The sequence below is a fragment of the Molossus molossus genome, unplaced genomic scaffold (assembly GCF_014108415.1).
Source record: "Molossus molossus isolate mMolMol1 unplaced genomic scaffold, mMolMol1.p scaffold_m16_p_6, whole genome shotgun sequence".
NCBI lineage: Eukaryota > Metazoa > Chordata > Mammalia > Chiroptera > Molossidae > Molossus > Molossus molossus.
The window spans coordinates 66,891,983-66,913,079 of NW_023425399.1; the positions used below are offsets into that span (position 1 = coordinate 66,891,983).

Consider the following 21,097-nt stretch of genomic DNA (forward strand, 5'->3'; position numbering starts at 1 on the left):
CTAAAGATGGACATAAATAGCAAGAACTAAAATATAGCTCACTTCTAGTTAGTAGGTCCGCTTGCTGCTCAGCTGTAATGCAGTGCTTCTGATCACATTTCCACTCTCCTGAGGTTTGTCTGCAGTCAGGGCCTGAGTGGGAGGGCAGCGGGGAAGTGTTCAGGTTAATGTGAATTTGTTAAGGCTTAAATTTCATTCCACTTTGAGAAATAAACCAATTCTATAGGCCCTCCCCTCTCTGCTCCCTTCATTCCACTTTTCACTTCATAACACCTTTTCTCCTCCCCAAGGAAGTCAAGACAGACTGAAAGAAAGGGGCCACATGAGGGCCACTCAGACACCTCCCATCCTGAGCCTTTCTAGAAGCACGGAGGCAGCTGCTGTGCAAGGGCCCCCTTGAGGTGTGGTTACCTGGAGCCTGACAGCGGACATGTAGGCCTCAGCAAAGCACAAGATCTCTAAGGCGTCATAAACAGACAGTTCCAACTTTCCACTTACGGGTGGAAATACCTACTTCCTGACCTGGAAGGGAATGTAGAAAACAAAAAAGGGCGAGAAAATTCCTAACATTTATACGGTGCTATCCCATACAAGTGATTTAATTCCCTTAACAATCCTTTGTTACTAACTCTATTTTCCAGTTGAAAAATGGAGGTTCTGAGAAGTTTGACAACTAGATGAAGTTTACATAGTGAATGCACAGTGCAGTCCGAGTCTGACCCAGTCTTCTGCCCACGTCCAAAGTGCTCCCCACTGCGCCACTGCGTCACAGCAGCCGGAAGCACACTCAGGGTTCCCCAACATGGGACAGGCTCTCTGGCACAGCACTGCTCATTTTGCTTTTAGCAGAATCTAACGATGCCTATTTTGAAATCTTTCTTAAGGGCACATATTAAAATTTAGTCAAGGGAAAAATACTTAGCTACCAGAGGTGAGGCAGGGAGATAAAACCTCCCTCTGGGTCTATTAAATGTTACCTCATGTTACGACGATGTTGAATGTGAACACTGACATGACACCTCATAGAGATAAGAAAACAGCACTAAGTTAATGGAAAGCGCAGTGAGATGGGAAGTCAGGTGCGGGTTTGACTCCCACCTCTGACATTTGCTAGCTCTGTGGCTTGACAAATCGGATGAATCCTAGGCAACCTGCAGTTCAGGAACAAGGGTATCTCACAAGATTGTTGTGGAACTCAAATGCCATAGGATGTGAACTGCACTGAACCTGTAAAAGACTTTACAGGTAGAAGGTTTCCTCGTTTGTATATATTTACTGGTCTGTAGTCAGAGTAGAGCACGCTATGGACCAGTAAAGGCATGCCTCTCTGTCTGCCTCTCTCAGCACCTTATTATATTCCCAGGTGACCTAGCTGCTTCACTTGTACAGTCTTTGTGGATTGGTTGCTGTCTTTGACCAGGTCACTCTTAGTTGCAGACCTAAACCAAGACTACATTATGCACCCTTTTGTTCTGGCTGGTCCTAGCTATGCATGCTCAGTCACTCTCACACTATGTCCCGCTCCAACCCTTACCATCCATCCCCAGACCCTAACTACAAAGTCTGTCCACTGAAATAGCCTGTCTCCTGGTGTGCCATCTGTAGTGTCCTCCCACCCCAATCCCCTTACTCCATAACCTGCTGTCTGTGTTCTGTGTCCTAGTCCATGGGCTCTAAACTCCACTCCGTAGATACCGTACCTCAAGGCCTGACTCCTACCTCCCAGGTAGGTAAATAACTCTTCAGCATGTTATCTTCCTAAACCCTCATCTCCAGACCATTTGCTGCCTATATGTTGACTATATTTTTTATAACTTAAATACCCATAAGTTCCTTAATAATAGCAGTATAATATAGTGGTCAAGAGCACAGACTAGGAAGCCAGACAGTCTAAAAGATTTCTTAGGCAAATTCATCTCTCTCTCTCTCCCCCCCCCCTCCTCCTCTCCCTTTCCCTCTCCCTCCCTCATTTGCTTCACCTAAAAGATTAAAAATAGTGCCTGGCACCCAGTAAGTACTACATGAGTGCTGGGCCTCAGGACGGGCTCATCTTGGGAAGGCAAAGGGAAAGAGGACTAGATTTTCATGGTAATCAGGAACAGAACAAGCAGAACATGTTACCCAATAGTTAATAACACACTCTTTACCTGTAACGTTATCCTCCCTCCAAGGCTGTTTCAGCTCAACCTTGACTGAGATCCATCTTCTGGTTTCCCACTGACTCCCTAGTTCCTCTTTGACATTGTTGCCTTTGGTTCGATCCATTATGTACTCCGTCCCAGCTTGTGTTGCTCCTTTGTGTCTTCACTCATTTGTCTTGCTCTCTCATTTGAACTTTTAGTAGGTAAGAGCTTTTTACTTAAATTTCAAAACAGTTTATAAATAGGCTGCTTGGTTTCAGCCAGCAGGTAAAAGCTCTCATTTAATTGTTCCTCCTTCCCGAAGTGCTGTTATCTGAGGCTCCCAGAAAGGAAGAGTTGAGGACGTTTTCCTAGTCATTAAGGAAGCAGTTTTGAGGCTCAGCTGCAGTCTTCTTTTTCCATCTAGAACTGACCAATATGATTTTGACCAGTAATCTACACCTATACTTTCTTTTCCTCTGTGGAAAATTCTCCTGAAGACATCTAGATCGCTAACCATGATTCAGGGAAGCCGGAGTCGAAAAATAATTCAGAAACAAGGTTCAGATTCACTGTGCAAGCAAATTATTTTAGTATCAATTAATTTTCTCACCAAGAAAGAAATGGGAACACAATCAGCAATAGCTAACTTTGATAGAATAAATTAAATGAGGGGTATGGGGACTACCCATAAACCTCCCTTTTCTGCTCAAAATCTGAAATGGAATTACCTCAGAAATATTTTGAAATCACATTTCTGATTTTTTTTCAAATATTCAATTATATCAAGTATTTCTTGCATTGTTGCAGTTACACAATTATGTTTAACATTTTATTGGGAGATGTATTCATCTCTCATCATCTTCAATTCCTAATAACAGTGGAAACCACTAAAAAGAGGAAGCCACTAAAACGACTGAAGAGACACCATTTTTAGTGGTATGTAAGAGTTGTAACAATAGATTTGTGGTGGAGAATGTTCTAAAATCAGGATTCATCAGTACCATCATACTCAGAAATGCAGCCACAATCATTTTCCTTGCATTCCCCCCAAAGAATTACACTAGTGTGTCCTAATAAATTCATATGGCCTTAAAAATGAGTTTCAGATGATCTTGCTATTTCTAGGGTAGAAGAAAATTTGATACCATGAAGCCTCACTATGTAATTGGGATATTCAGTCTGAGGTTATCAGCCCTAAGGAAGACTGGAAAATGAGGGCAGTCTCATTCCCTGAAAATTCACACGTTCTCAGGAGGGGTTGTCTGGCCTCAGAAACTAACTGTTTTTTTATTTATTTCAAGCACATTTTTCATTGCTGCCACTGTATTCCATCACCATTCCAACTTTTTCTCAATGTTTTCTCTTTCAAGTGGTTGATTAGAAGCTCTGTAGAATGTTTCTAGAATTACCCGTTACAACAAACAGGGTTTCAAGAGGGTGGTGACAGCTTACCTGAGGCAGACTTTTTCAAACACTGGCTTCATTACAGTTCTCTTCTTTTCAAACAGTTTTTTTTTAACCCCCACTGACCCACACACATGCACAGACGTTAGCAGCCTGTCTCTTATAGTTGACAGCGAAGAAGAGGGTTTTGTTGTTGTTTGGAGTCTGCTCCCACCATGCTCCTCTAACCCACGGACAGTGGTCCAGCTCTCTCCTGACTGAAGAACCCTTCAACATGACCTTGTTTCAGTACTCCACTTCCACAGAGGTGTAGAACAGAGTTTTATATACAAATATAATTTACTTCAGAAAGAGGCTTACTATGGAAATAAAGGCCTCAATTTACAGAAGTTTGTGTTTCCTTCTGATGTGAGAACATTGAGGCTCCCAGCAAAGTCCTGTCCATTTTTCCTTTCATTATAGAAGTGCAGAAAGAAGTAAAAAACCCAAGGAAATTATATTTCTGCTGAGGTGATACAGCCTTCAGCCCATTTCCTCAACTTCCCCTTAATTGCTACTTGAATTTCTGATAGGATAGGTTTGAAGTGGTTATGAACAAGTTACCTGGAAATTTTAGTAGTTACATTTACTAATACTCATAAAAGTGTAATTTCCAAATTTCACATCTTTTGATATATTTACATAAATGAGAAACAATAGTCAACTAATTCCAGGATAAGTCATACTATATCTTACCCCACCACATCCCCACCCTTCCCCACGTGTGTGTGATAAGTGACAGCTTCTATCCAATCTCTTGCATTTTTTAAAAATGGAAATTGGACTGTCATTTTTGCAAGATATTATGAATGTGTAAAATTGGCATCTGAATCAAATATGTACTGTAAATATGAGAGGATCACAAACTTAATTCCTCTGAGCTTTACTTTATCCTAGTTGGTTTTTAAAACTGCGCAGAGCCTATTTTTCTATCTGTATTTTCGAAAAGCTTGCTGATGAATTGTGAGCTGGGCATTTTCCATGATGTACGCAGCCTGGTTCCTGAATGGTTTGGTGGTAGTTCCTCTGGTCCCACAATTCCACACAGAATCCCAGTGGAAGGATGTGAATTTCAGGCAACAGAGATACTGCTTCAGACTAATTCAATGTTCTCAGCTCCTTGGTAACATATATCATCAAGGAACAGCCTCTGACTGTTCACAGCTCAGCGAATCTGAGAAGTCAGCTCTACACTGAGCAGAGAACCCACTGGCTAAATGAAAAGAATAGATTGCTCAAGGCAGGTCTTCACAGGGCATGTCAGAAAAATGTGAAAAGGGCCGGGTGGCAGAAAAGGACCACGGTGCGGAGGGTGGGTGCCTGTGTGGGAAGAGGGCTGCATGGGTCTTGCTAAGCTGAGAGTTGATGTGTCCATCACCCAGATCCCGACTTTCAAAGGCAGGCTGGAATGTGGAATGTGGCGGCTGATTTGATTCCTTCATTTTCTGTTTGCTTAGTAATTTGTTTTTAATTTGGGCCATATACTTGTTCCTGCCATTTAAAAATTTGGAGTTTTTTTTCTCCTTTCCATTTTTTTTAAAACACACACACACTGAGAACAGCAAAAGCTTCTATTTTCTTGAACGCTAATAAACTGGAAGAGGTCAGATATGTTATCTGTTTGTATTGGCATCACGTGATGTTTTAGGAGAGAAAATAGATGGCTGAGGAGAATAGGCTTAGAACCCAGTTTCTCACAAGACTTGAATCATGTAACAAAAAGTATGGTGTCTTTGCATGTCTTATATCGATCCAGGAGTCAGTTTTCTTAAATGTAAGTGTAATTTAGCATTTTCAACAAAAGAAAGGATCACAAGTAAACAATGTGGTAAACACCTAATGTGGGTGCTCAGTTTGAATTCATGAGGGGCAACCTAGCTTTCGCTAAGTCCTGCCTCTCCCAGGCCCCGGACAGGATCCCCAGAGCAGGAGGGGAGGCACCAGCAGGGCTGTACTGTGCTGGAAGAGTTCCCCGGGACCATTTGCAAGCAGGAACAGCTCCCCTAGGGCGGATGGCGTGCCCAAGCCTGTGAAAACATGTTGGCTCCCAGGACACATAGCTCAGTCACTCCTACCTCAGGGCGTCCCATGGTACAGGATGCTTTCTCTAATCCTGTGAGCATGTCGGCATCTCCATGAGCAGAGTTTTTGGCACTGCCTGAGAGCCAGCATCTGTGCTGAGCTCCTTGCCAAGGGAGGAAGCAGCTTTCAGTGCCAGGGTTGAGGAGAGCTGAGCAGCAGCGCTGTGTCCCAGGCCCTGCTAGCACCCTTGGGACCTCTGCTTTCTCCCCCTGCCAGGCCCAGCGCAGGGTCCCTCTTCTTTCCTGAGCCCACAGTGCTGCTTTGGTCAAGTCTGCGTGGGTCCCAGGCTGAATCCCTGGAAGCATGTGTACTTGGAGATAAATCTGATGGTACTTCCAAAGATCTGCCTGGGTCATAGAGGCTTTCCTTATTAAAGAAGAGGCAGCTCCTTCTTTCCTGAGATTATTAAGCCATACACAGCCCCTACCCCCATGTGTCACTCTGCCTCCAACCCTTTAGACAGCAGTGTGCAGGCAGCGAGGGAAAGAACCCACCCTTGGAATGCCCCCAGCGTGGTGGCCGCCGGGTTCAGCCTCCAGCCCTTCCCCTTGCCGAGTCACTTAGTATCTCTGAGACCACTGCATTATCTGTACAGGAGGGCTGATACCACCCCTTCTGAAGACATGTGAAGTAAAATAAACAGTAAGAGATGCCTAGTAGACATTTGTCCCCTTGGTTTTCAGCTAGCCCGGAAGTCCAGACGCTGCCGGCAGGGCTGTCTGAAGCCCCTGTGGCACTGGCCGCTGTGCGTGTTCCATTTGATGCAGGTCTCATCACTGGGGTCGAGTGCTCCTGGCTGGCAGGCACAGTGCTGTACCCTGGGCCAGCTGGGCCTCACTGAGCCTAGGAAGCCGTGGGTCTTGTGATTTCTCTGATCAGGTCGAGCACCCAGACTCCTTGCTCAAAGAATGTGTCCAGTGGTTGGGAACAGGGCCATTGTGAGAAAAAGGAAGCACAATCCAGCAAGGCACGAGCACAGTGGGGAGCTTCAGGCCTTTCAGGAGGGATGCATTCTTCTGCCCTGTTGTTTGTCAACAAACAGCTGCTGAGCACTTCCTATGTACCAGGTGCAATATGGGGAGACAGGGGTTGAAAGATAAATAACATGGTGTCTGCTCCCCCAGAGGTAGGCTGTGTAGGATTTTAAGGGTTATGACTTGTATTCATTCACTTGCTCCTCCCAAACACTACATTAATGGCTGAGCAAGTTAAGAGCCTGACACACAGACTTGTCTTGGCTTCTGTACCAGTCACGCTGGGTGCCCACACACTGCCCTTAACTCAAAGGGATTTGCTTCCAAATCCATTTGCTCAAAGATGGAATGCTCCTTCAATTTTTAACCCAGTACCACCATCCAAATGCTGGAGTTAATGTAGAATTGAACTGTTTTTTCATGCCTGGTGGTGTTTCCATTTGTATCATTGGCACATGTAGAGACGGTAGGGCCTTTCCATTTGTGACTGTTGACCCAAACATGGCTTGTTTTCATAGAGCTGCATGTGGAGAGCCAGGACGGGAAGTGACTAGGGAGAGGGGCCCGCCTTGAGAAGAGCTACTCCAGTCCCTAGTCAAGTTGACTCTGGTCTTTGTTCAGTTACAGTTTCCCTTTCACAAGGGAAGAAAATGGTCTTGCAGAGGATAGAAAATACATGCTGGGTGATTGGTTGTGGGGTTCACTCAAAAGAAGGTAATTAATGATGTCTCAAGCTGTGTGAAGCAGATATGAAACTGAAAGGCTACTCTTTAGCCATTAGAAAACATTCTGCACTCTAAGTCTTTCATTAGATGACTAATATATAAAAAGTTAAAATGGATGTTTTTGCATTTTTGTTAAAATGAAGCCAGAGGATATCTGCCTCTTGAGTATCAAATCGAGTAGTCAGATTCCATGTCATAAGCAATTCCCAGCCTTTTCAGGAATAAATGTATTTAGCAAACGAGAGCCCACAGCATGGAAACTCACTGTTTCACGGGCATGGACTGAGTGAGCATTTCCACCGCATTATTGGTCTCTGCGGTGCCATTGCCCAGGTGGCTCTGCGGCCAGCGGGCGTCACGCACCTGCACTGCGCTGCGCCCCCACTGGGACATGAAGGTGGACTGGAGATGGCTGCCCTGAATTTGTACTCCACTGACAGAGACTGGAGCATAGACAGACAGTTTCAGTAAAGGGCAGCAAGAGGTGGGGGTCCCATAGGAGCCAGCCTGAGAAGGCATGGCTCACCCCCGATGGGCTGGAGAGGGCTGTAGCCATGATGAGGCCTGAGGGCCTCTGCAACAGGGAACCCTGAGTCCCTGGGTTTGGGAACCTGCTGGATAGGTGCCTGGGATTAGGGACCCCTTAAAAAGGGTATTTGTTGAAACTAAAGCCCTGCCCTCAGGAATAAAAACTGGAGGCGAAACTGCTTCACGGATTAGGAGACTGAGTCCCATTCTCGGATGTGTGGGTTATTTGCCATTTGTCCTGATTACTAAATGACTTAATTCATTGTTATCCTGTTGTGTTGGGGACTTAGGGAGCTCCCATGAGGAGGCAGCAAGGCAAGGGAAGCCGGGAAGGCTGTGTCCCTCAGGCCAGCAGGCATGGGGTGGGTAGAGAAGCACCCTGAGGACCAAGGGACGTGGGGGCAGCCTGAAAGAGAGAGGAGCAGGCTGACGGTCCTGGGGGTGAGGACAGAGGCATGCAGGGGGGAAATGAAATAGCCTGGTTTCTAGCAGGGGTGTGGATAACCCTTGGGTGCCCGCCAAGTAGGGGCTGTGAGGGAGAGGCTCCTCCTCAGGAAGACCAGCGGCAGGCTGCGGGGCCAGATGCTGCCCGTGAGGACTGAGGAGCTGTGCTTCTGGGCCTTCAGACACAGGACTGTGAGCTGCAGCAGGAGGAGAACCAAGGGAAGGCGCCCACCTCTGTGGGGGGCACATGGCCCAGAGGGAAGGCACTGCTGGAGTTGAGAGGGGCCATGGGCTGGTTCATTCATTCTTCACTGAACGAAGGAGCATGTACCTGAGAAGGGGTAATGAACTGTAAAGCCCAGAAGGAAGGGACCTCAAGGGAGGCCGGGCTTTTCCTTGATTGAAGAGGACTGCATGGAAAATGGCAACAGGGAGTCTAGAAACGTCAGATCTTTTGTTGCCTAACTCCTCCCCCTGGTGCTCAAGCCTTGGTGAAGAAAGAGAGCAGCTGGGTTGCCACGAACCCCATTAGGATTTAGTGATTTGAGGGGGTGAAGCGACACTGTCAGAGAAAGTGGCCCTAAATCTAAATGGTTCCCAATCTGATTTTGAAAGTCATTCTTTGCTTCCACAGTAATCAGACAGTTCCTGCTTTCCTGACACAAGTGTTCATTCTGTCAGTCACGTGCTCATCCCCTCAACAGACATGGACGGAGCTGTAAGTGCATGCCAGACAGACTGTGCAGCTCCACAGCTAATCAGCTGTGGAGCTGACATGAGAGCTCAGGTAGCCACGATGGGCTGCCCAAGGTCCCAGGTGTCCCTGTCCTCTCCCACTCTGGGGTTGCAGGGGCTGTGTGGAGTGCAGACCACCGGAGCCACACGGGCATGGGAGTCATGCTCATTGGACCAGCCACCTCTGGAGAGAGGCCATGGCCCAGCACTCTCCCAGACCATACTGCCTGATAGAAATACAACTCTAGCCACATACAGAACATCACATTTTTCAGTAGCCACATTTAAAATAATAGAAAGATGACCAAAAGAAATCCAGAATCATGGAAGTAGGGAACAGACTGACAGACCTCAGAGGGATGTGGGGGGTGAGAGGGGTGGGAATAGATAAATCAAAGAGCTTATACGCATGTATGCACAACCAGTCGACATAGACATTAGGTTGGGGAAGGCAGGAGGGGGTTGGGGGTGGGAATGAGGCGGTCAATGGGGAAAAAAGGGGGGATATCTGTAATACCTTCAACAACAAAAAAATAAAAGTGCTTGGTAAACTAGAAAAATAAAATTAAATGATAGAATGAAACAGGTAAAATTCATTATAATGATATTTTATGTAATCCAATATATCCAAAATAACATTTTAGCATGTAAGTCAAGATTTTTTAACGATTGAGATATTTTACAATTTTTTTTTACTAACTCTTCAAAATTCAGGACATATTTATACTTACAGCCCGTTTCAGTTTGCTCTATTCGCATTGCAAGTGCTTCTGGCTACGCATGGCTGCTGGCTGCTGTGTTCTTCATTCAACTTGTGATTCTCTTCATAGCCCCCCGGGAAGTTCCTGGGGAAACCTGTCTCTATTGTGCTTCCATCTCCCACATTTAAATAAAACCAGGAAGAAACAGGCTTGTGATGAAGGGTAATTAATAGCTACAATCATAAAGCACTCTATAGATGTTAATTTTGAATTCCAAGAGATACGGCTATGAGAAAATAAAATGCAGCAGAGCAAACGAGTCACCCACTAGTTTTGTTATAGAGTGATGGAGCATGTAAGAACCAGAAGTGTGCCAAAGACTGTAGGCTGGTCTCATGGAGCCATGGAAAGTTGTCTTCCCATAATGTTTGCACTGCTTGCTATCTTTCACTTTTGTTTTGAGGAACGTAGAGGGGGAAAAAATGAAAATAAGGACAGGACTAAGTCCAAACCCATCAAAATCAAGAGAAGATGATGCAGCATAGAAATGACACTCCAACCATATTAAGTACGAAGACTTTGAAAACAGGTAATCGTGGGAAGAAAAAACATCACCCAGTGCAAAGCCTGGTCTGAACATTGTCTTGCTTCACCAGCAGAATTCGTTACTGGATTGTAGCACCGCCAACAGCATAACTTTCCAGTAAGTGCTGCATAGTGATGACAGTCAGTCAGTGACTGTCGCAGACTATACAGCAGGCAAGAAGAAATCACATAACTGTATATCGGAACCGACTACATTTTTATTTTTTTCCTTTTTTATGTTTGGAGCTGAGGACAGCAGAATCGCTACCCCTTTCATTGAAAGGAATGTTACTTGTGAAATGGGTCTCCATTTTTAGTGGGATTAAAAATAACTCGAGGCCCACTCATGAAGTCTCTGGTTAGCATTTATGACTCACTTGCTTCAGTTTTGTTGCATGAATTTTTGTGAAGAAACAGCCATATTTTGAAAGAACATTTCCTTGAAGGATTTGTAGAGTATGTGTGGGAAGGACAAGTGAAAGGGCTGGCAGAGAAGAAATCTGGGACCTACTTTCATAATTTTCAGGTGAATTAAAGACCTTTAGTAGCCAAATGCTTTTTTAGTCTGTGGCATTGGGAAGCAGAGGGTCCTGTACACCACTTGTTTGGCTATTTCACCTGAAGGCAGCCCCAGAATCACATGCCACCCATAAGTGGCCCAGCCTGGCGGTCCCAGGGACTTGGAGAATATGGTCTGCATCTGGCCGGGGTTTTCCACATTCAACCGTGGACCCAGGCAGCACTTACCACTGCAACTGACATCAGGGAGTCAGTTTGGTTCCAACAAGTTACCGCCCTGCAAGAAAGATAATGACATTTTTGGAGATGAAACTATGTATTTGCTCCTCTTTGAACAGACTGAACAGACTCAGACCTGTGGCAAGCCTCCGGGTGCTCCAGGCCAGGGCCTCCGCGGGTCCTGGAACTAGTCACGGGCTGAAGACCCGCCTCGGGAATGTGCCAGTGCTCCCGCTGCTCTCCGCGCCGGACTGAAATCGTTTGACACTTCATCCTGGTTTTACAAGGTATGGAAGCCAAAGGAAATGCCCAATGAGAGAAAAATCACAGCAGAAGAATTCTTCCAATAAAACTATTCTACAAAAGGCAAACCACAGAGGTGACAAATATTTTGTGTATTATTCTGTTTTCTGGAAGGATAAAGCCACTTTCGATGTAGCGATAGTCATTAATGTCACTCTCGCATTAGTGTTAGAGGCAAAGCCAGGAGTATATGCGCATTTCATTTTCTGGCCCAAAAGGCATTTTTATTAATTAAAACATTAAAACTTCCAGTAGAAGGGCTGCTTTTACAGGCTAAATTTCCTTGGCCAACTTTTAGGGGAGCTGGGTCAGAATCATTGCTGTAGTGATGCAGCATATCTAAGGCGCAGCTCGTGTCCCTCGGCTGTGTTGGGTGGAACAAATACAGAAGTTACCCAGCTAAAAAGACCCTTTCTGCTCTCTGCTCGTGGTAGATATCCTTTTCTAATCTAGAAGACTCTGTTTATTTAAGGTGTCCCAAGATAGAATAATCTGATCCTTTTGGTTCAATGAAAATGGTTTCTGAGAACAGTATACCCCTTCATCAAAGGCTTATGCTGTTGAATTCATGAAAAACTATTTAGCGAGATCTAAATAACATGAGCTGTGCTGGCTTGGTAAGAATTAAAATCAGTGTGTTCACATTAGATGAAAATGTATACAAAAATTTAAGTGGATAATTTCAAAAGTCTAATTTTGTGCACAGAATTAAAAATAATGCAAATCATCCCACATTTTAGAAGTCTTCAAGAGCCACAGAATTTCAGAGCTGGCAGGCTGAGCATGTTTTAACCAGGTTACATGGGTGCTGCATGTTGGCATCTTCTGCCTGGGAAACAGATGCCTTGCACTGCATTGGCTTCGCCCTGTGAGTTCCCTCATTTCCTTCTGCTGAGCCTTCTGCAAATGATTTTGGTGACCACTGCACAGTCATTCCAGGACCACTTGGGTGTGAAATCTGAATGCGGCCGTGGAGATACCAAGTTTTAGTCTGAATTTCACTGTCATGAATTTTAGGCCAGTCTGGCCACACTGGCTTTGGAAATAGTATATGTTCCCATATTCACTATTGTTACAATTTACAATATCTGTGCATCTTATAACAGTAATGTAATATTTAACATGGACTGAACACTATTAATGTACCAGGAGCTGTTCTAATCCCAACCACTCACTGAGGTATAATATTATTACTGCATTTTAAAGATGGGAAATCGTGATACATAGGAGTTAAGTATTTCACCCAAGGTCACTCAGCAACTACATAGGGACCAGAATTCACAACCAGGTAAGCTGGTGTGGATCTCCCCCTACCCCTGGTGGCACAGTCTTTCGAGGGAAGCCTATCCCAGCGTTCTTTCAGCCAAACCTGAAGATTTCACCCCAAAACCATTAGCTTTGGAAGAAATTACGCATAGTAAATGATACAGAGAAGGCACAGCATCCACTATGAAACACTCTCCAAAATGCATTCCCTTTCTTTGTTATTATTAGAAAATTAGTCTTGCATTGTGTTAATTTCTAATTAACCCTGACCTCAAGGAGCTCACAGGCAAGGTTAGAGTAGCACCTACTATTTAAGTGGTTACAGTATGCTGGGACCACACTGAGTAAGCCCTTCTGCACATTCTCCTCCCCCCTCTCACCAGTCCTGCTGGTAGGTATTAGCAACCCAGGCATGTCTTAGAGATGACATACTGGTTATCAAGACTCCCTACTCAGGGACTCTCTCTAACCTAACTCAATCTTTCTGAGCAGAAAAACTCAACTTTCAGGCTTTCCATCTCATAAATTTGATACAATAAAATTGATAATAATTTAAAAAAATGATTTTCATGTTCAGTGCTGACAAGCATTCCCCAGAACCTGAGGTTGCAGGTAAACAGACCTGGAGAACTTGACACCAGGCAGGAGATCTGCAGTTTAGCAGGTGGTTGCAGACCTTTCCCCGCTGCCCTTAGCAAAAAGGGCCTGTTCCTGCTAAGTTCTCTTCATCCTTTGAAAACTCTAGATTTCACCTTTATTTAAAAAGATAGTTTGATTTAATAAAGGACACAGTTAACAGAATTCGGAGCCATAGAAAGCACAGAGCCAGCCTGAGTTCAAGTGTGCAGCATGAAGCTAGAGCTCCCAACTTCAGTTGTAACCTAAAGGTCATCTTGCTGCTTGTGCTGACTGAAGTCCCTGGTCTCCCAGAGCTCAGTTTCTTTCCAAGTGAATGTCTCAGCAGCCAAGGCAATTTGCTTCCAAAACTATGGTGTGGAAAATCTTATTGCTTGGGAGCATAATGGTTTTATCACATACTTTCAGCATTTATTTGTGAATTATTAGAATCTTACCATCATCACTCGACATTTCTGTACCTCCACAGCACAAGATTCATCAATTGTGTCTTTTCAGAGTCCTGTACACTTTGATACTATACATAATTGATTTACAAAGGGCATGAGTTAGAGATACCTACATGATTTTTTTTTTTCTTTTAAGTCCATGTTATTTCAGCCAAAACAACTGATTAGTTGATTGATACAGTGATTCTTTTCCAGAATAAAGCCGGCTTTGGCTCAGGTCTTAATCCCTAAGAGTACATAGCTTTAACTCTTGGTTCCCCAGGAAGGCCCTTGGTAAATCTCCTCCTTGGTGGTTCTGCATAGCTGGGGCTGCAGACTGCTCTGTGACGCTCCCACCCTAGGTTTTCGGGGCTTGTTTTGTACTTGCTCCTTTTCCAACCCGACAGCGTCATTAAAGAACTTTCACATTTGTAAACATGCTGGCGTTTCGAAGATGATGTGATGTTTCCCTTCAGAACCTGCAGCCTTGCTCTGTTGGCTGAACTACACTACAGGGATGGAGATATCTATTTACATACTAAAAAGGTCAGTGTTGGACAATCAGCATTTAGAGACAAATTTGCTGCTCATTGCAACTGGAGCATAAGAATCTGGGAGGAGGCCGAAATTTTGCTGTCTCTATCTGTGTAGACAGCAAGCCTTGGTAAATATGCAGGACACCTGTGCAGGGCCCAGGGCGGGGAAGGAAGGCCCAGGGAGTACAGGCACTCTCTGGTTACCATCAGATACCTTGCAGAGCGCAGGTCAGCCTCACCTGCTAAAAACTGTTAACTAATTTGAGATGGAAATTTTTGCATAGTAGCTTTTCAGACTCTGTTAGTAAAACACAAATAATCAAAAGAGACTTGAAATCATGTGGCTATTGCTTACTTAACCTTCCATTTGCATTAGGAAAGGCAGGTGTTTAGAGGGCTTAAAGTACTTCTTTTTGTGGTCTTTCTCTTTAAAGTCTTTTAAAATATCAACAACTTTATTTTGCATTGAAAGGATTTTAAAAAATGTATTAAAGGCATGTGTTTTCTCTGAAATTACTATAATGTATAATGTTTTTGCTCCTTACCTATTTGTACATTCAAAGCAAAATAATAAGGGAATTGAGACCCATGGTGCCACCTAAATGTTGGATATAACATAAGAATAGTCACCCTTGAAGGTGGAAAACAAGTTCAGAAAGGCTGGGGAGAAGTATGAGGCGAGAGGAAGTCTGTCTTGTTGGTGACAGCAGCCAATCGGGCAAGCAGCAGCCATTGCTCCTCATGCCATAGGCCCAGGCGGGCCGGGCGGGGGCAGGGGCACAGCTTTGCTCTGGAGAGAGAGCGGCCTCTAGGGGGTGCCTGTGCCAGGGCAGTCACTGCCCTGCTTTCCCAGAGTCCCGGTGAAGTCGCTGTGGCTGAGAGCTACAGCAGCAGCTGCCCCCAGGTTCTCAAGGGGACCCTGGGCTGCAGTTTCCCCCAGGGGACCTGTGAGGCCAGATGTGGACCTGGGCTTGTTCCTTCTTTGGAGATATGTGAAGCAGCTTCCAGGTAGAAATCCTGTGTGTGCACCTCTGTGTGCCCATCCTCTTCACAGTCACATCAGCGAGGCTCAGTGCTCCCTCTGACCCCTGGTTTAGGGAGGGAGAAGCCAGTGGCAGTGGGAGCCTGGCTCCTCGTTGGCATCCAACAGCATTTCGTGGACATTCTGCGAACTTGTTTAGCCACAGTCTTTGGGGCTGCGCTCGGACCGCTGGCAGTGCTGCTGTGTGGCCAGTGACCAGGCTCTCCACTGGGTCTGCACTTCGTGGAACCTGCCTCTGGCCTCTGCGACGGGAGGCTGACCTAGATGCTGGTCACTAATTCGCCCTTTCTGTGCTTCCAACCCTGCCTCCCTTAGAGTACTCGGCGGAGCGGACGCAGCAGGCGCTGCACCACTCGGTCTTCATGACGTCCTTGTCTGCCCAGCCTTTCCGGGACCTGCCCCTCGGCAGGGAGCAGCACTGCAAGCTGCTTCCCGGCGTGGCAGACATCCAGGCCGGCCAGGTGGCCCGATGGACCGTGGACCAGGTGAGTGGAGCTGCCCCGTGGCCCCAGGATAGACGTGCCCAGCATCTGAGAATTCCTCTTAGGCTCTGGATTCACGGTATCAAATGTAAGATCCACATTTGAGGGAGAAGACAGCATGATTTTGAGGAAATTTGGAAATTTGCCCTCCTCTCCCCAACCGTATCTCAGCACCACAAGCCCTGTGCTCATTCAGCAGAGGGGCCAGGCCTCCAGTCCCACCCTGCAGGTGGAATTCGGGGAAGCCCAAAGGTGAGCCTGTCAGCCTGGGGTCCTGACAGCCCCTGTCCTCAGCAGCATCTTCCCTGGGAGAGCGCCCCCACAAGGCCCTGAGGATCCGGTGTTCTCACCACTGAGCAGCTCTGTGCTGCCCACTTGGCCATCCAAAGTCACAGATTTTAAAGTAAATTATATCACAGCATTGCACAAGATGCTGTGCCTGAGAGGAAACAGGCTGGTTTTATATCAACGTGCCTTACAGTATTGGTTTTTAGTAAGGACCAGGTAAGCCCATCGCTTACTATAATGCTGTAGAAATGCTTTGCACTAAAAAACAATTATCATTTGAGGAAGATGATGTCTTGGAATGACATTCCTTTTGATAAAGGTATCATTTTCACTAGTCAGGCCTTAATTAATTTTTATAAATAAAGGAAAATCCTGATTACTCTAAGAACAAGATTAGAGTCCTGCCAGTTTGGCCCAGCGGTTAGAGCTTTGGCCTGTGGACCGAAGGGTCACGGGTTCTATTCTGGTCAAGGGCACATACCTTGGTTATGGTTCAGTCCCTGGCCCCAGTCAGGGTCATGCAAGGAAGCAACCAATTGATGTGTCTCTCTCACATCGATGTTTCTGTCTCTCTCTCTCCTTCCCTCTCTCCCTTTCCTTTCTTTCCACTCTCTCTAAAAATCAGTGGGAAAATATCCTCAGGTGAGGATCAACAATAGCAACAACAAAAAAACAAGATTAGAGCAGGAGTTGAATGTGTCACAAAACGCTCATTGAGCACTTAACTGCAGTCAGCCTGACTTATCTTGGTGTAATTCTTGCTGTCCAGCCTTGGACAGTCGGTGGGTGGTGAAGGCCTCCCCGATGTGGAGGTCTGGAGTGCGCCCTGCTCCCTCCTCTTTTTCCCAGGCACCTCACAAAATCTGCCCGGTGGGTTCCCCCTGCCCAGCATTCCTCCTCCACATGGAGCAGAGGGGCTGACGTTTTCCCCAGCACTCCCTGCCTGCCCACCTGTCCACCTCGCCTCCCACTCCTTGCCAAGGGCCCCGTGCTCCTGGTAACCGGGGGTAGATTGAAGGCACCAGGAACTGGCCGGGTGCTTGGGGAAATGACTAAATGTGATCCTGCTGCTTCAAGAGTATGCAAAGTATGGCCCTCTACCCTCTTTATGAATTTTTACCAGTTTACAAAGCATGCGCCAACTTCATGACCAAGCCAACTGAATTAACATCTATTGCGTCTATAATCAAATCATGTACGGTTTTGCCCTTGAAACAACACTGAACACAATGGGGAGTTCAGCTGAGGACATAATGGCAAGTTATTCGTTCCTGCCTTTCAAGCTATTCATCTGAAGTTTTACCTTTTTCCAAGACTGAGAGTGGCTGTGCTCTGGGCCCCTCATGCCGCCACTGTCCTGCTCAGAAAGATGTCGTTGGGAGGGCAGCTACCTGGATCCAGCCCCAGCCCTACTGTGTGTACAGAGCAACTACATCCTGAGAATAAATGAGTGAGGTGGAGAAAGAATTCCGGGTGTGTCTCTGCCCAACTTAAAACAGGCCCTGGCTCCCTAGCAACCTCTTCTACATATTCTAAGCCCTGCATGGTCTGTGCTTGCCTGCGTTTTCAGTCTGACCTCCCACCCTGGCCCACGTGGTCTTGCCACTTGGGGCTACAGAATCTGCTCCTCCCCAGCCCCTTTATGTTGTTCTCATATTTGTCGTTGCTACACTGCCTCAAATGCCACTCCCACTCTGCCTGCTGCCACCAGCAGCCAGCAACTCAGTGCCCACTTCCTGCAGAAGCCTCTGGGCTGGGTCAGATATCCTCTGTGCTCCTGTTTCATCTGCATCTTCTGTCTGCCCTGCATTGCTTGTCTGATCCATGCCCACGTGAGTAGAGACCTGAGTTCACTCACTCAGTGTGTATCTTGAGAACCTCTTGCTACTTCCAGCACTTAGTAAATAACACAGTAAATGTTTGTTGAGTGAATGTTGAATGACAAGGGCACTATGAACTAGATTTAGAAACCAAAAGTGAGATATAGCTAAGCAGAAAAAGAAGGGAAACCATTCGGGCTCCCATTCCAGGAGGTTGCATGGGAGAGAGCAGGCCACACCAGGACTGCCGGTACACACACACCCTGTACTGACACTGATAATGGTAGCAAACAGCATTAATGTAATGGTAGTAAGGCAAGTAGTCTTATTTTGCCCATTTTACAGATAGGGAAATTGAGGCAGCAGAGACTAAATAACTTCGTAAGGTCGCATAGTGAGAGTAGGTCTGCATCTGATGTGTTCCCTGCCTTGCACACTGCGGACTGGATGGAGAACCAAGTGACCCAGGAGGGGGAGATGGGCCTGGCCTCAAGCCTGGGCATGTGTGTGTCAGTGGGCACTCTGAGCTGTCATGGGTTCGTACACAGAAAGTCATGTTGTGAAGATGAGAATGTCAAAGATCTGCACAAAGAATGAGAGAGAGACGAGGCCAAGGAGAGGAGCACAGCCAGAAGCCACTGCCATGCTCCCGTGTGGAATCATAACTGGGACCTGGACTGCACACAGCCACGAGAGGATCCACCCAGATCCAGTAGACATTGGAAAGTCAAAATCATCAAAACCAGCGATCGATGCTGAGATGACGAAATGAGCCAGATGAGATTCCATTCAGTCTCAGCACTACTTAGGACCTCATTAGGATAGTAAGGTGTGAGAGGACAGGGCCCGAGAATCCATCTGAAGGAACAGGAGATAGTTCCTCAGAAGAAGTGAAACTTCGAGAAAAGGATCTAGTTGGGGGCAGGAGGATACGGTGATGAACTTAATAGGGACAGTTTGAGGTAGAGACCCCTGCGGATGCACCAGTGGATGGAACAGCTGTTCAGTGGCACAAACACAAGATGACCGGGAATGCTCGCCCAGGAGGTGGCCGCCAGGGAGCCACAGGAGGGGGCAGCAGGACCAGGGCAGGAAGTGCAAGGCGAGCGTCTGGAAAGGGTGAGTCCAGAGCACACAGGTCAGGGGAAGCCCCTGGGAATGTCCTATGCCTGGGCTGTGGAATTGGGCCTCAGGATTTGGAAAAAATTTTGTACAAGGTATATTTTTCCCCTTAAGAAGAGGGCCAAAAATAATAACAGTTTTATTAATGTTTTGAAAAGAATAGGAATGACTGTGTGAGGAACCCTAAGCAGTGGATAGGACTCTGCAGCGGCCGCGCTGACAGCTGCGAGTCGCACTGGACAGGAGCAGCAGGTGAACTGGTCCAAGGGCAGGTCTCAGGTTAGAGAGGCTGGGAGGAGGAGGCTCCCTGTGCCCTCGGGGACCTGGGAAGAGGAGGGTGCCGCTCCTGCATCTCTAATGGGAACATATGGAGCCCCAGCCCTTTCTCTGGAAGAGCCCTCAGAGATTTTCTAGGTTAAAAATGAAACCACCATCAAAGAGGCTGTCTTCACTAAGTGTTCCTGCTCCTGATTCTTCCCTACCGTGGCCTCCTGTGGAGATGCATCCCGGAGAACACTGCTTGGGCAGCTTTCCAATTCATAGATCTCAGTCTTGACAGCTACCTAATGAGGTGCTCTTGAGGGCCAGGACCACATCCTAAGTTTATTCACTATCCTTACACTCTGTAACCCACTTCCTGGCCCTGGCCAATTGGGTTCAGTGGTTAGAGCGTCAGCCCAGGGACTGAAGGATCACAGTTTGATTCCCAGTTGATGTGTCTCTCTCACATCAATGTTTCTCTCTCTGTGTCTCTCTCTCTCTCTCTCTCTCCCTCCCTCCCATTCTCTGTAAAAAAAAAAAATCAATGGGGAGAAAAATACACACACATACATATAGCACATTTCCTGGCACCAAACTAGGTCCTCAAGAAGAATCTGACGAGTGGGAAGTGGGCTTTGTGATGGTTCTGTGTGTGTCATTGAAAATCAGGCAGTCCTCAGAAGGGAGCTCACATAGGGGCATTCCAGAGGCACCCACAGCCAAGTGCGCGGCTGTTGTATACTACATTAAAAATGGCGTGCAAGGGCCCTCGCCAGGCGGCTCTTAGATGGAGGGTCCCACACACCAAAAAGTTTTGGGTTCAATTTCCAGTCAGGCACATACTTAGGTTGTGGGTTCGATCCCTGGTCAGGCGGTCAGAGGATGTATGGGAAGCAACAGATCAATGTCTCTCTCTCCTTTCTCTTCTCCCTCTCTCCCCCTTCCTCTCTCTCTAAAATGATGAGGATTTATAAAAGAAAGGGCATGCAGGGTAGTGAAGACTTGAAAAGGCAGTTCAGGCTAGCAGGGGAATGGGAGGAGGGGTGTTTGGAGCTCCGTCCCCACTGGAGAGGAAGCCCAGCAGGCAGGGGCAGGTGTGTGGAACTGGACTTGAGCGTCTGTGTGAGGGCCATGCGGCCAGGCTCAGGGAGGGTGCTGTCCATGCTAGACGGTGAAGCAGCACATTCCCTTCTGTCTGCCTTCCTGGCCAGGAGCAAGGCCTCCGCTCTGCTCCGTCACCTGTGACGAGACCCAGCCCTGGCAGGGCCTTGTGACATTCTCCAGAGCATGGGAGCTGGCTTTTACCTCCTTTGTCACTGAGGCTGTCTCTGCTGGAGTGGTGCTTGTCAAAGCACAGGTGGGCTTTCAGGTCAATTTGGTGGTTCTGAAATGAAAGACAGGAATAGATGAAAGTGTGTAATTGTAGGAAAGGTTATTGTTTTGTGAGACCTTTATTAGACATGGGTGGGTGTGAGCACAGACTCAAGATATGGTCAGTGTGAAGTGTATTTCTTACTCTGGATCATGGAAATATTCTGTAGAACACTATAGGTGTTTAAGAGTAGGACTAAAATATCTTTATATCTTTTTACATTTTTATAGCAAACTGTCTTGCCCAGATTAGGTGTCTGACAAATGAGTGAGTGAGTGAGTGAATGAATGGGCAGGTAAATTGTATGCAGTACCCTCCTGCCAGGTGTCTGTGGCCACACGAAGGCTGCATGTGACATGTTACATGCACATTGCACCCCCCAAGTATCACTCAGGTATGTTTGGCTCACATATGGGTACTTGTATTTCTTATTTTCAAAATGCTTTTCGGAGCAGCAGCATAA

General features: G+C 46.5%; 1 protein-coding gene across 1 annotated transcript in view; it reads left to right on the top strand.

Moving 5' to 3' along the window:
• Positions 1-21,097, top strand: part of L3MBTL4 (L3MBTL histone methyl-lysine binding protein 4) — a 381,883-nt gene that overhangs the window by 353,732 nt on the left and 7,054 nt on the right. The window contains exon 15 of the mRNA XM_036245527.1: positions 15,605-15,774. Coding sequence (XP_036101420.1) covers positions 15,605-15,774 — 170 coding nt within the window. The remainder of the gene's footprint in view (positions 1-15,604; positions 15,775-21,097) is intronic.